Raw genomic sequence first — 15419 nt, forward strand, 5'->3', positions numbered from 1 at the left:
AAAGACTGCACTGGACATATAAAATGGGGAATGAGATAATTAGTAAAAGATGACAAGGACTTGGGAGTGATTATTCAGGATGACTTGTCACCAGAAAAGCATATAAACAGAATCATTAGAGGCAATTATGGATTACTGACCAGCATGAAAGTGGCTTTTAATTATATGGACAAGGAATGCTGAGGGAGTTGATAGTGACCATGATAAGACAAAGACTAGAGTACGCGGCTGTGGTATGGTCACCTCATTTGAAGGAGCACATTGATAAATTGGAGAGGGTTCAACGGATGGCTACTAGGATGATACCATGCTTAAGGCAACTGACGTATGAGGTGAGATTGGAATAACTGAAGTTACCAACACTGCGCAAGAGAAGCGAAAGAGGTGACATGATCACGATGTTTAGAAATGTATGAGAACTGGAAAGGGTGGAGAGAGAGGATCTATTTTGTGTGGGATGATGGAAGAACAAGAGGTCATGACTTCAAGTTGAGGAAAAGTAGATGTCTTAATGATCTTAAAAGGTTCTGTTTCCTGAATACAAGCATAGGTATTTGGAATGACTTAGATGAGGAGGTTGTGCAGGCAAAAAAACATTCTTGTGTTTAAAATTAGAGCGAATAAATGTAGATATGGAGACAGGACAACACGAGCTTAGCTCAGTTTCTGTATACTATAAATAGGTAAATACATGCACCAAGGCAGTGTTCTAACAGTGGTATGACGTAGGCTTAGTGGATAATGTACTTCCAGTGGTGCAAGTGTTGTGAGCAGAAATTAAGTTTCCTTTCATTTTTTTTTAAATAAAATCATCAGTAAAATGTATACCATTAAGAATTATGTAATATGCACAGCTTAATTATTGCTGACTTTGAGTTCAAGGAATTTAGTGCTAAATTCAGTCGTTATGTGCAAATCTGAATTTTCTTTAGCAAGCGTGAAAAAATACTGATACTTATAAAATTATACTATTATTCTAATCAGTGTTAGGTGGGGGCACTCACCATCAACTCATTCATTGTAGTGCTCTTTTGGGCGTTTGCTCTTTCCTCTCTTCCTTCCTTCCTCTTCTGTCTTTCTTTCCTTCACTCTTTCTTCTTTTATCTGCATACGGTTGACTTTATACTCCCTCTTCTGTCTTTCTTTCCTTCATTCTTTCCTCTTCCTTCTGCCTGTGGGTAACACTACATTGAATGGCAAGCCAGATGGTTTCATGTACACCAGGAACCCATTTACAGTACTACACTGGGTGGTAACCCTCCATCCATCCATCCATCATCCAGTCCTACATTTCCCCATGAGGAGCGTAGGATCCCGGGGCTAGGCAAGTTGGTCCTGACATTTAAGATGAGAGTGACCAGCCTCACTCATCCGTTCATGGCTTTACGTGAGCAATAAACCCCAACCACCCCTTGGATATAAACCTTCACCAGCTCAATCTGATTGGAGTGCTGTAATTACCCACTAAACCACCAGGTGCCAAAATTTGGTTATATGGTTACCACCCAGCATAATAAATGGTTTCCTGATGTACAGGAAATCATTTGGCTTGTCACTCAGTGTAGAGTCACCTACAGGCAGAAATAAGAGGAAAGAATGAAGGAAAGAAAGACAGAAGAGGGAGTGTAAAGTCACCCATAGGCAGAAGGACAAGGAAAGAATGAAGGAAAGAAAGATAGAAGAGGATGGAAGGAAAGAAGGATGGAGGAGAGGAAAGGGCAGACACCCAAGAGCAGCACTGCATCGAATGAGTGGATGGCGAACACCCCCACTTACCACTACCATATAAACAAATTATGGCGCCTGGTGGATTAGTAGGTAATTTAGGTGCTCCACTTGGATTGAGCCCGTGTAGGTTTATATCCTGGGGGTGGTTGGGGTTTATTGCTCACATAATGCTACTAAGGGATGAGTGAGGCTGGTCACTCTCATCTTAAATGTCAGGACCAATTTGCCTAGCCCCGGGTACCTATGCTCCTCATGAGGCAACATAGGATTGGATGATGGATGGACTAATTTACATTGAAATATAACAGTTCCTTTAGGATTTTTATTTGGATTTTTATTTTTAAAAAGCTGTAAAATGATAACTGTATTATAGCTTTAGATTTTAAAATGTTATTAAGAAACAGTACATTAATAATCATAAATAACATCTTTGCCACTGCCAAATAATAGGAACATGAAGCACATACCAGAACTTTTGTGCTTCCCTAGAAGTACAGAACACACAGTCATTAGACAAATAGTAAACACATAACATTTAGCTTCAAAATCTAAGCCAGATCTTGGTAATAAACGATATAGATAATCATGAAATGCATAATGAATGTGAGCTTCTGGGTATTATCCAAAAAATAAAACACATCATTTTTACCTGAATGTACGGTATGTAAAATCTTGGTTGGCCGGCCATTAGCCATAAAATGAAACAACACTTATATTTAAAAGTACATAACATTTTGATCATTAGCCAACTCAGTCCAGACCAGCCTAGAGTTTGTGCATAGTGGTAAAAATACACCTGCTTTAATCCCAGAGATTGGATTTACCACACTAGCCTAGTAGTCATGGACTGTTCCTCATATCTCTCATGATTAAAACTGCTTTCCTTGAAATAAAGCATGAATGGCTAAGTTCAGTGTACAGTATGTTATCCACATATATAGATAGGATGACTCACCTTGTACACAATAAAAATGTTATCCCTTTTTAGATTTTAAGACAGCTTCAGTTACCGGTAAGTATGTTTTATTTACAGTACTTTGAAAAATTTAACATTGAAGGTTCTGTAGTTGAACTGAATAATACTTTAGGTCACATAGCCATATGCTCAGTCGGTTCTAAATGTTTTCGGAATTATGAAATAGAGCAAAGAATGTGGAACTGAACGTTAACCAACGAGAACCCATGGATGAAAGGGGAATTTTTTCTGATTAGCAAACATTTTCATTCCATTTCGACCCCTAAAATTGTGAAACCCATAAATTTTCGTCTAACCATACAGCCTGCAGTGTCTTCTGCCGTGCTAAATATTCATTCTGAGATGACATTTGAATCTTGGCATCATTTATGCACACAAACACTAGTAGCTTACACACAATCACACATACACGTCAAAAGATGTTCATACTCTTTGATTTATTGTCTTTCCCATGTGTATACGATCTTTCTCTCTCTCTCTCTCTCTCTCTCTGTTGACACACACACACACACACACACACACACACACACACACACACACACACACACACACCAGATTGCAAACCATGGTGTACATATACCTTAGTAATGAAGAAGCCTAGGCAAGATCTGTATGTAATGCTTTTCCAGCAACTAAAGGATTGTTTTACTGTGTAAACTGAGCTAAAATGAAGTTTCCAAATGTTATTCATCCCCTTGTCACAGAGTTAGTCCTCTTATTGCCTCGATGTACTGCCTTCATTCTTATTATGTGCAGTAAATCACTTCTTTATTTAGATTACAGTGAGAATTGTAACTAAATCTTATGACTAAATAAAGAATATAATGACTAATGGGTGCAAGCAGTTTGCACTTATTTCGGGAGCGTGTGTGCACTATTTACTTACTTAAACCCACATGGCCATCACATTTACTCACCAGTACACAGTATACTACACTCTCAACTCTCTGCTTTCAGCCTTCAGTTCTTTTTTTCCTTTCATCTTTCCCACTCACTCACTTATTATTATGAACATAAAATGGGTTTCGGTAAAAGCATTTTGCTGCAAAACAGTGTTAAGGTTACAACATTTTTCACACAGAATTAGGTAAAACAGTTAGCAAAATATTCAATAAAAGCCACTTAAATGTTTCTTCCATCCATATCTGATATCCCAGCATTAACTGTACAGTAAAGATTGTTATCGGTTCGATATGAAAAAAAAAAATGCAGATATCGGCGATACATCTGTTCAGTGACTTGTATCGGTTACAGCATTAATACAAAAAGTACAGTAGTAAGAGAGGTGGAGTAGAAGTAAGGCAGTTGATAAAGTCCCATAACAAGTGTAATTAACCTTAATTGGTACTAGGTCCTAGCCCAGTTGTCATCATGAGTCCTCCCTGAGGCTGGGGGACAGGTAGTGTCCCTTGGCACTCACTTGTCATCCTCAGGAATGCTCACATCAGGTGAGGGAGAGCTCTTCCTTGGCCACCTTCACTTTTCCATTGCCAGGAGCAGCTTCCTGAATATCTTGCTTTCCACTAGGGATAGCATCCAGCCAGACATTATCACTGACTTTCAGTTATTTCACACATACACACACACAAAAACAAAAACAAAATCCACTTGAAAACACACACAGTAATGTCTTTCAGTCACTTGCACTGCACATAAATGATCGCAGGAAATTTGCGACATTTTGTGAGGGAGTGAGAGAACAATGCAAGGCAAGGAACATGAGATGTGATCACTACCATGGGAACCTGAGAGAGAGAGAGAGAGAGAGAGCGGGGGACAGAGCAGCCCACCAGAAGCATGCATCAAATACAGGGAGATGATCGTAGCTTATTTCACATCATTAAAGCGATTTGCCAATTACTGTACCAGATCAGATAATGGGGCAGGTCAGATTAGTTGGAATTGGGATTGATATGGCAGTGACCAAGACTTTCAGGTACAATTATGTTACTTAACAAATGCAGTTCAGAAGTAACTGAAATACTGAATTCTTGTAAAGGATCTATGTAAAGGTCAGGAAGTTTCACAATAAATACTTTCATTTGAGTAAACTAGATACTGTATTACCAAAGGAGCTGCTGGAGAGAAGCAGAGTGACTGTTTAGCTGCACACATACAGTACAGCTACACTGTTTCCCTTGGACTTGTCACAAGGGCTAATTCATATAATGGTTGATATATCAGCACCCATCTGGCTATCTATTAAGTGCCAGCATTTCAGACAAACAACCCAGTGGGCAAGTATTCATCGTATAAGAAGTGTCTTCTTTTTTTGTCAGGCAGTGAGCACCAGATCCCAACAGGTCTGATAGATGTGGAGGCATGCTTACTGCCCCCATTGGATGCCCCTCTCCCTGCCCAGGTAGTCACAGGATACTTAGAAAAAGAGAGAAAGGAGCAAGGGGAACGGCGACGCATGTTCCTGGCTTTCGCTCGAGAGTGGTGGCGAGAGTATCTGGAGGGGTTGAGTCTGGATAGGGGTCAGCTGGGTAGTCTCTTTGCCATGGATGAGCATGGTTGTAGCAGGTGAGCAGCCCAGCATCACTTTTTGGTAAGTGTGGATGCAAAAATTTCAGAGAAGTTTTTGCCTTCTGACCTTTAGACAGGATCAGTCATGCCTTGCTTTACGGTGGGGTTACATCAAGTGAAAACCCATCACATAACAGTTTATCGTATACTGAGGTTGATATAACATGAGGTCAGTGGGGATAGGGAGGGGGGCCTATCACCACATAACCTAAAATCTAAAAAAAAAAAAAAACTTACTCATTTAGGCTTCCCCTTGGCGTCCCTGAGTAGCACCATGCTTTCCCCTAGGGTTAACACCCTTGCCAGACATGATTTCCATGTCATAAGTTTCATTATTTCACACAAAAAGCTATCACTTCACTTAAAATTGCATGGTGCACTATTTTTTACACACTTGCACAGTTATTTGACATTAGCAATGGTGTTTCAGTGGTCTTTCATGCACAAAACAAAAGAAAAAGCAGATGATCACAATGAACGTAAACACTGGATGGTCATCTTGGTTCAGTCATCTGGTTGGGAGCTCGTGTATACACGGTGGACCCAATTTCCAAGTCACAAATTTCAGTACAGCACACTGTTTTGCACAAAAAAGTTCACATCACTTAATATCACACACTGCACATTTTGTTACACACTGACACTGTTATTTGGTGATAGCAGCAGTATTTTTCAGTGGCCTTTCATGCACAAAATGGAACAAAAGGCTGATAATCACAGTGAATTTAAACACTGGGTGGCCGTCTTGGCTCAGTCAGCCGACTGGGAGGCATTGTTCTAACAAATCTGCGAACATTTTACCATCGTTATCCTGAAAATGGATCCAACTTCTCGTTCATCGTTATAGTCGTTTATCACTTAGGGAACAGATGTATGGCGAGACCTGACTGTATTATACTTGTGGTGCTATAATCATGTACTGGTATAAGAATTCTTAGTCCATTAACCCTTTCACTTTTAGTGTTTTTGTTTTAGCTGAATGTCCCACACACAGGGGTTTTGAGATACTGTATATAAAGATAATTTTTGTTTTAATAAAATATTCCACACCAAAAAATAGACCATAATTTCCTGAGTAAATTGATGTCCATCATCATCATCATCATCATCATCATCATCATCATCATCCGAACCCCTGTTCCCACCCTAGGGCAGGGTGAGGAGTAGCAGCATTCAGACAGCCTAAGTTTGCCTAATTCAGTGGGTCACACTTCCAATCACTCATCATTCAAGCCCACGGAATCCTGGCTCCATCAGATAGGCCAAACAAATTTCACCACGTTCTGAAGCTTCACATATACCTATCTGACAGAGTTAGTCCGAACGCTGTCATGTTAAAAAGGGGTGCCAAATCTCTGGTTATGCACTTCTTCGCACAAAAGTCATCCAGCCAGCTCGGTCTCTAGTCAGTCCCATAGATTCACCTACTTCCATACCTCTCTTCCTCACATGCTCATCCACCATATCACTCCACCTTCTTCTTGGCCTGCCTCACCTTCTCCCTCCTTCAAAAAATAATAATTACAGTACCTGTGTGGTGAGCTGTTAAAACCTGTGGTGTTGGAGCTCCTCCACTGCCAGATGTATGCCATTCAGTATAATGATAAAGCTATTTTTTTTTTTTTTTTTTTTTTTTTTTTTTAACACTTCCATTTTTACTCTCACTTTTGTCTGACAACATAATCTGAGTCATCATACATCGCTTCCATCAGATCCAAGTAAGCTCCCGCGACATGAAAACACCTCGTACTGCATGCCTTGACAAACTTCTCGTATGTGACGAAAATAGTAGACAATTAGTCCTCCCATGATGGCAACTCCTCAGTCTTGCCATCTCTTGATACTGAACCACTATTTGGTCCCCAGTACTGGCACACAAATATAAAATGTCCAGAACACCCGATGACTACAGACATTTCCTTGGTGGCACATTGACGTGAGATCCAATGTGAAAGGGTTAAAACTGGTCCTTGGAAGTATCCATGAAATCCATTTTGGTGTAGTTTTTCATCATGCATTCGTCTCGTGATGGACTGAGTCATTCCCCCAGTTAAGACAGTGGCTGAATCGTTAGAGAGGTGGCCTGCAGTCCTAATGGACCCAGGTTTGAACCTCGAATGGGGCAGGGAACAGTTTAAGGATTTGGATTTCATTAAGCAGACTTTACTGATCTGCCAGAAGACCTGCCAACGTGTTGTAAATACACCCCTGCTAACACCAGTACAGTGAACAAGTCCTGTATAAGATAGTCCTAGCATGTAATCAATATGGACGATGAGTGTTAGCGCTGAAATGGTGACATGTAGAGGTGTATGGTATGTAGGAGGGCTACTGGGCCTTAGGAGCAGGCTGTAAAGCCTATACTCAGAGTTGGATGGACACACATGCCCATGCACACACGCACTCACACATGCACACACATGCACGCACGCACGCATGCTCGCACACATGCAGAAGAAGACTTTGTTGTAGTATGTAACACTGTGTGACCAAATGCTCTTTTTTGTCCTGGTGTGGAACTGAACATGTAACTCCTTGGAGAAGATCATATGCTCTAACCTACTGATGTTAGGCTTGGAAAGGATCTAGTCCACAATTTGTTAACATTGGCTTGCTTCATATTGATGTGGTCTTTGATGCTAATCAGTTGATGTACAGTATTAGTATACTCAATACAGAGCACCCTCGTTATATGATTGCCCGACATATGATCATCCGGTTAAATGATTAGTAAAAATTTTAGACCATTTTTCATTGTACAATCATTTTTTTTTTGTTTATGTGATTGCTGCGATACATGATTCCTTGCTTTATGATAATTTTCTTCTTTAGATGATCACTACAATGCTGAATTAATTATGTGATTGTTTTTCAGAAAATGCATCACAGTTGTAAAATGAGAGTGTGCTGTATTTTAGTTTGGCAGTATTGCACCACAGGCCTGTAATTTTCAACAGATTTGTTTTATTTGGGGGGGGGGGGTAGACCATATGTATAGACCTCCTTACTACAAACTTAAAATTAAATCGAAATGCTTAAGTTTGCAGACCATCTGATATTTTTCAGTTTGACTCTACCTAAAAGTTGATGTTTAATGAGGCATGTATGTTTAGTGATGGATTTGGGTGTTTAAATAAAAGGCTTCACTTTCTGTCAGTCTGAACTTTCAACTCAAACTGTGACTAATAATTTAGCCATTTTACATTTTTGTTGCACTATTCTGCACCATTATGAAGATTATTCCTACATGCCTGCAGTAGGATTCAGGTTGAAATATACCACCGTGCGTTTATTCTTTTGGACATGGTAAACAAAATCTAAGTACTAATATGATTTAGTTTATGATCGGTTTGGGTCAGATTTAGAAATATTCAATCAGACATGCATAGAACTGTTTAATTTTTCAACAAAACTACTCCAAGTTTTTCTTCCTTTTTATTTTCAAGTTCAGCCCTCAATCTTAATTGAAGTTATGACAAATAAATATATAGAAAACATTGGGGGGGCTATAACCCCCTTAGCCCCCCCAAGAAATTATGGTCCTGCACCAGATGGGTATGGTGTACTTGTGTACCATGTGACTTGCTCTTATCATTTGCATGGATTGTTTTGATTTAGAGTTTGTGGTCATTTACCAGTCACATCTATTTGCCTAATTTTCTTTCAAGTCTTCTCCCAACCTCATGCCAGTGTGCCACTCTTTAGCATCAGATGTCTCTCACTAACCTGAGTAAGCATCACCTTTGTATTGACAGGGCTAATAGTAGCCTAGGCTTTCCCTCCCTGACATGGTTGTCCATATATATTATGCCCCTCTGTATTGTTTGAGAGGAGACAGTTCTTTGGAGCCATAGTTCTTAAGATGAATAGCATCACCAAACATTGTGGCAGTAGACAGAAACTACACTAACTCCTTGTTATATGTTGTCTGTTTTTATGGTCTGTTTTGAAGTGAAGGTTAGTGTATACAGTATTATAGAAGATTTCATGCTAAAGTTCCTTTGCTATCATACGTAGAGAACCAATATATCAATATCCCCCAGTTTACAGTATCAGTTGTATGAAAATTGCTGTGGTACTCAGAACATCCTTAACATATTACAAGAATGTACTGTATATTCCTATAGTGTCCTAGAGATCCTGTTCTTTAGTATAAATGACCTTTACAGCAGTAAGATCCTTATTCCTTAGATTTTTTTTCCCCTTTGCTCCAAAGGCACTATCACACATACTAATTTGTCCTGCAGATTTGTGTGTGAGCTTGTGAGGTGTTTGGATGTTGGTCGAGCCCTGAAGAGTCCTGAGGAGGCCGCAAGGTGGGTGAGCCTCCTACCTGCCTTGCCTGCTCACCACCACACCCCTGGCAGCAGTGCCCCCTACCCCTGGTACTCCATGCCTATTGCCCTGCTGGCACCTGCTATGGTAAGCATTATGACTTGTTCATCCACCTTAGCTGGGTTGAGATTTTTGTCATCTTATTGCTTATATCCTATTGTTCAGTGGCAGAATAAGTCAATACAGTGTACTGCAGTTTGCCATCCTTTTAATAACTCTTTCATAACTGTCACCATACTCGTGTTAATCTCTTATTGCAGCTTAACATTCATGATGGAGAAATGGCAGTTTTAGACAAATTCATGTGGAGTATAGTGTATGTTCTCAGCTCCTTTCAGTTCTGTATATGATGTGATCATGTTTAATTAACATTGTGCTAATCATACATTATTGACTTGTTTTTTGTAATACAGGTACTCCCTTAGTACTGTATACAGTCTTCCAGTATACAATATTTCACATGAACAGCTTTCAGGATTTAACACCCTATTCCAGAATATGAATGACCCCCTCCAGTTTTAATGATTGCCAAGGGAGAGAAACATTAGTTCTGAGTAACAGTTACAGTAATATTTTTGGTTTGTTGTAAAATGCTAAAAACTGAGTGATATGTGTAAACCCTAATATAAAAGCACCAAGGCTGCTGAACGGATGATAACTGGGTGGGAACAGACCACCATGAAAACAGTTGTAGAGTCAGACTGTCATATATAATTGTTCTGAGTATGCTCTGTTCACTACAGTTCTGAATGACAGTTCACATGTTATGAGCTTTTAAAGTGACAGAAGTTGAGCAAAATGTGTGAACAGTAATATAAAAGTACTGAGCTCTTTTAGTAGCTGATCACTGAATGGAAATAGTCCATAACAAAAACAAATGTTACATCATCTCAGGTCAATGTTTAGCTTGCTTTCAGTGATAGGTATCCACAATATATGATCAGCATATTACAATTGTGAGCAACAATTAATATTTTATGAGCTCTAAATTAAAAATAATTGAGTTGTTGTTGTTGTAGTAGCTTAACCCTGGTCCGTTTGATTGAGCAGATCCATTGATTCAGATAATTGATGTGTGAACAGTACTACAAAAACATCAAGTTCTCTTACCAGATGATCACTGGGTGGGAAATGGACTTGAAATGTGTTGGCGATATTAAAATTGCACTATGTTCTTTGTTCAGTAATATGTCTGCAAGTAACAATATTGAGGTGTTTTACATGGCTATTGAATTTAAGTAGGTTGATTTTGGAAGTAAAGTTAGATAAAGTTGCATAACAGTAACATTGGCTGGCCACTGATGTATCCTCATTCAACTCATATTATAGTCATTCCAATATACAATATTTCACTTTTCACTTTTTTTTTTTTTTTAATAGCATAATTCAGTCATGTGCTGGGGTTACCTGTGTCAGTGCATTATAGTATAATACAGTACAGTATACTTTTTTTTTTTTTGGCTTCAGTTATGGGATTCAGTAAGCACAGGAAATGCCATTCTTGTTTATTCAAAGACCATACGAAGGTTCTATAGATATCCTCTCCAAAATGCAGTAATCCCCAGATTTGTTTTCATTTCGTTTTCATTTTTGAAGGCTCCAACATGCTTGCATGCGTCGGCCTTGGTCACCTAATGGCGGCTCTCCAAGTTGCTCGATCTCTGGCAGCCTCCCTGTTCAGTCCCTTAACCCTGAGGTCACACTTAATGACCTTGTCTCATGTCTTTTTTGGTCTCCCCCTCACAACCCCACCCTCAATATTAACGCTTCTCACTTTCTGCATGTAATTATCATCCTCCATCCTCTCCACATGCCCAGACCACCTCAATCTACCTCTCCTCATCACAACACCAATACACTCCAGTCCCATCCTACCTCCCAACTTTTCCCTCATAAACCTAGCCCCCCCAGGCCTTGCACTCAGGGATGCACTGCAAATCCACCTAATCATTGTCACTGCTGTACAAATATCCTCTTCCTTTACTGCCCAGGTCTCACTACCATACAGCATTACACTCCTAATACTTGCTGCTTACAGAGATCCCTTAGCACGTAGGGAGAGCCCTCTCTATGTCAGGAGAGGCAACAGCTTCCTGAACTTCTTCTAACCACTTCTCACCCTAGCCACAGAGCTAGCTTCAGCCACACACTCAAGAGACTCATCACACACTCAAGAGACTCACCAGCAAGTTCAATTCTTTCACGCTTGACAATTTCCACTTGCTCTCCCTGACACATCGCACACATAAAATGATTATCCATCTTAATTCAGCCCAAGCCATGTTGGATAATGCAGTTCTTCGGATATATTGTATTACCGGTACCCGTCCCAGCGTCTCTGTAGGGGGCATAACCCTTACAAAAACTCTATACAGTGTTGTACTGTACTATCTGAACATAGAAAAAACCACCCCAAATAGAGTTTTCCTGATAAATAAGTAAAACCTCACTATAACGAACTAACTGGGGCCCAAGCCATTTCGAAAAAAGCAAACACATCTGGACTTCCTCCTGCTAACTCGGACTATTTCTGATACATCAGACATTAGTCTGGAATGCACCAACAGTTTTTAACCCCCTAAGCAGCGGGTGACAGTTATATCCAATGCGAAATTGGTGGATCGGTGGTGCTGGGGGATGGCTATAACCACTAGTATTTTTGTGTCACAGTTTGAAGTGGCTGCCACTTGATCTCGTCACCAAAAAGTGGAGATAGATAGCCTCCTGGCACCCGAGGCAAGCATACCTCAGTCGTCTCTGTGACTCTGCCGGGTGTAGGACGATATTTTTCTTAAGTCTCTTGTCCGATTCCGTTCCTGCCTTACATGGACCCTTGCGTCATCCACCCCTGCCAAGCCTTTTTCCAAGGATACTATGAAAGGGCTAAATGGTAGTACCATAGGGTGTGTCTTGGATGCAACTGTGTCTTGTTTATCTAGTAATGGAGAAGTTATCACGTTGAGAACAAAGCGAAAGTCGGTGCCACTCGCACGCCCACGAATAAAGCATGCCTCGCAGCCAAACGTTATGTATATTCTTCATTTCTGTACTCATCAATGTAGCCACCTACAGACCTGGGTATGATTTTATTCACAAGAAGAGTTGGTGAGTAAAATGGCTTTTAATTTGTGTCCCTAACTGCTATACTTTCCGAGATATTAAGATTTGAAAAAAGCAACTTTGGGAAAATTGCCCGCACTGAGAGGGTTGACAGCAGTATAAGCAGCCCAGTGTGGAGGGGTTAAACTGTTTTCACTACCATTGCAGTACTGTAGTGTATTATACATTCACTACAGTAATCAAATGGTATAATATATATAATAATACTGTACTGTACACTGATAAACATGTCTTTTATTCACCTTTTTGTGGTGAACATAGCTGAAGTGGTCAGGCAGTCTGGCCTGCATCTGGCTTTATTGGACTTTTTCCAATTTATAAGAATTTAGTCTGGTAGCTCCTGGATTCCAATAAAAGCAAATTCCGGTCTACTGAAGTCTGTTATGTGGAGGTTTTGCTGTACTGTATTTTACAGTAAAATGTACATCTAATGTATACTGTACTCATGATACTGTATTACTTAAAAAGGTTTAATTGATTATTTTTGTGTGTTTAGTGACATACTATCAATTAATGCTGTAAGATTGGATATTGCTGTAATTCAGCCAGGTTTTTGCTTGTCGGATAATGACATTTTTTGAGTAATGCAGCATCAGATAATTGAGGGATACCTGTACATGTTTATCTGTTTGGCAGTTTATTTGTGGCCACCTTTTCCAAGATTAAGGCATCTGACTCTAAATGGATAGATATGTACTTTAGAGAGGATCAAACCATAGATATTCATGAAGTAAGGAAGTGTTTTGCTCAAGGGATTAAAAAAAAAAAAAAAAAAGTTATTGCTGTCACCCCAGGCTTATCTGGACATGAACTCACTGGACTGCAGGCTGGAGTTGCCTTTCTTTAACAATTCACAATCATCATTCTAAGGGAAAGAGAGGGAGTTGAGGAACATCAGTATAACCAGGCAGCAGAGCTACCCTTTTAAAATAGTGCCACTGTACACAGGCACCAGAAATAGTGTGCATAGATGGTATGGTTACATAAAGAGAATGGATATGAAGCATCGTCGTCGTCATCATCATCATTGTCATCTCCGATGCCCTGCTTCCTCCTGGGAACACCCAGATGGGTGATGGCCATGATAACACTGTTTCCAGGCCACTTAATCCTCCCATGCTTGTCTCACCTCCTCCGATACTCGTTTCCATCTTCTGTTTCTCACCAATATGCTGTGTTATTCTCTTGTACCATACCATGTAAGATATGCATATTCTAACATTACCCTTGATGTTCCACAAACCCACAACATCCATGTATTACGTGGCAACACATCCACACACACCAAGGAACATCAAAACAACACCCAGCATACGATATCAAACAAAATACTGTCATCTTTTCCCCCTCGCCCACCTCAGACCAGCTTCCAGGAGCATATCCATACTCAAATCACTCACCGCTCCATGCAGTCACTTAAAGACAACACACAGCTACATGTATGGCCTCCTGATATCCACCCTTCTGAATCCTATCTCCCTCATGAGGATAGGGTCCACCTGGCCAGGCTGAGATATGGGCATCATCCAACCCTCTTAAGTTGCCAGAAGAGGCTGGATGATTCCGTTACTGATGCCTGTCCAAAATGTAACACAGCACCCCATACTATTAAGTGCATTATGGAAGACTGCATTGCACACAATCACCTACGCCGACAACACAACATACACTCCTTGAGAGCTCTGTGGAAAAGCCCGGTCTTGGCCGTTGCCTTCCTTAGGGACTCGGGGCTCTTCGGCCAGACTGCCTAGGGAACAACTACTACTACAAAGCAACTCCTTACTTGCATTTTCCTTGCCCACTCATGCCCAGTCTTACACATTTCACACCCTTCCACCCCTTCACTTCACACCCTTTCATCTTTGTTTCACACAATGCCATCACGGCATATCTCTCTTGAACACATTCACCACTTCCACCCTCTTGCTCTTCTCATTCACATCTCTCACATTCCACATGGCCATGTGAATCTGCCCACTTGGTTGGGACTCTGTTGAAACACTGAAATTATTTTTTTGTAAGAGCACAGTGACATTTATAAATCTTTTGTCAGTTCAGTACTTTTTTCCACTTTGATAAAAATGATACTTAACTGAAATCTTAAAATTTTTCACCCCATTTCTAAATATACATGAGTTGGTCCTATGAAGAAGCTGTACCAGATCTCAGAATAATGTATTGGTCTTTGTGCTACAGGCATTACTGCTTATGGAGCTGAAAAAGAAAGAAAAAAAAAAAAAAATGTGAGATGGACCGGAGATTTTTGAAGTCTTGAGTAGATGTACTGTATGGTACTTTCATTGGGCACTCTGGTGATAATTCTACTTTTGTGCTTTCTTGATTCTGGATCCCTTCCATCCACTCCATGTAGCTGTTAGTGGGAAGTAGGGCTGAATGATGATCATTATACTGTGCCAGTATAGGTTAACGTCACATCACTGATTTTTCTTTGTCAGATTGTAATTATGTTGCTAGTACACAAAAATTAACTTCCTGTACTGTTGCATATATTAGTACACTATAGGATGGCTGTTTTGTTGTCACATTTATTGAAGTACAGTACAAGTACCTACTTGAAAGTGGAGCCTATGTCATGTTGTATGCATCAAGATAAAATGTCTTAGCAACTAAGACATATGGTAGATAATAAAAGTTTATGGCTGCAGGTTAATCCATGTAGATCTTTTTCATAGGGCCACCATGAACAAAAGTCAAGATATGTAACTGGATA

General features: G+C 40.1%; 1 protein-coding gene across 3 annotated transcripts in view; it reads left to right on the forward strand.

Moving 5' to 3' along the window:
• LOC145417897 (centrosomal protein of 76 kDa-like) overlaps window positions 1-15419 on the forward strand; it is a 76159-nt gene that overhangs the window by 43497 nt on the left and 17243 nt on the right. For 2 of the 3 annotated variants that reach the window (XM_080286516.1, XM_080286515.1), the window contains 2 exons: window positions 4984-5230; window positions 9481-9655. In XM_080286516.1, the coding sequence (XP_080142642.1) occupies window positions 4984-5230; window positions 9481-9655 (422 nt within the window). The remainder of the gene's footprint in view (window positions 1-4983; window positions 5231-9480; window positions 9656-15419) is intronic. The other variant, XM_080286517.1, reaches the window with a different exon arrangement.

Source organism: Coenobita brevimanus, chromosome 111 (genome assembly GCF_032717465.1).
Source record: "Coenobita brevimanus isolate Jiangsu-jjx chromosome 111, ASM3271746v2, whole genome shotgun sequence".
NCBI classification, from domain to species: Eukaryota; Metazoa; Arthropoda; class Malacostraca; order Decapoda; family Coenobitidae; genus Coenobita; species Coenobita brevimanus.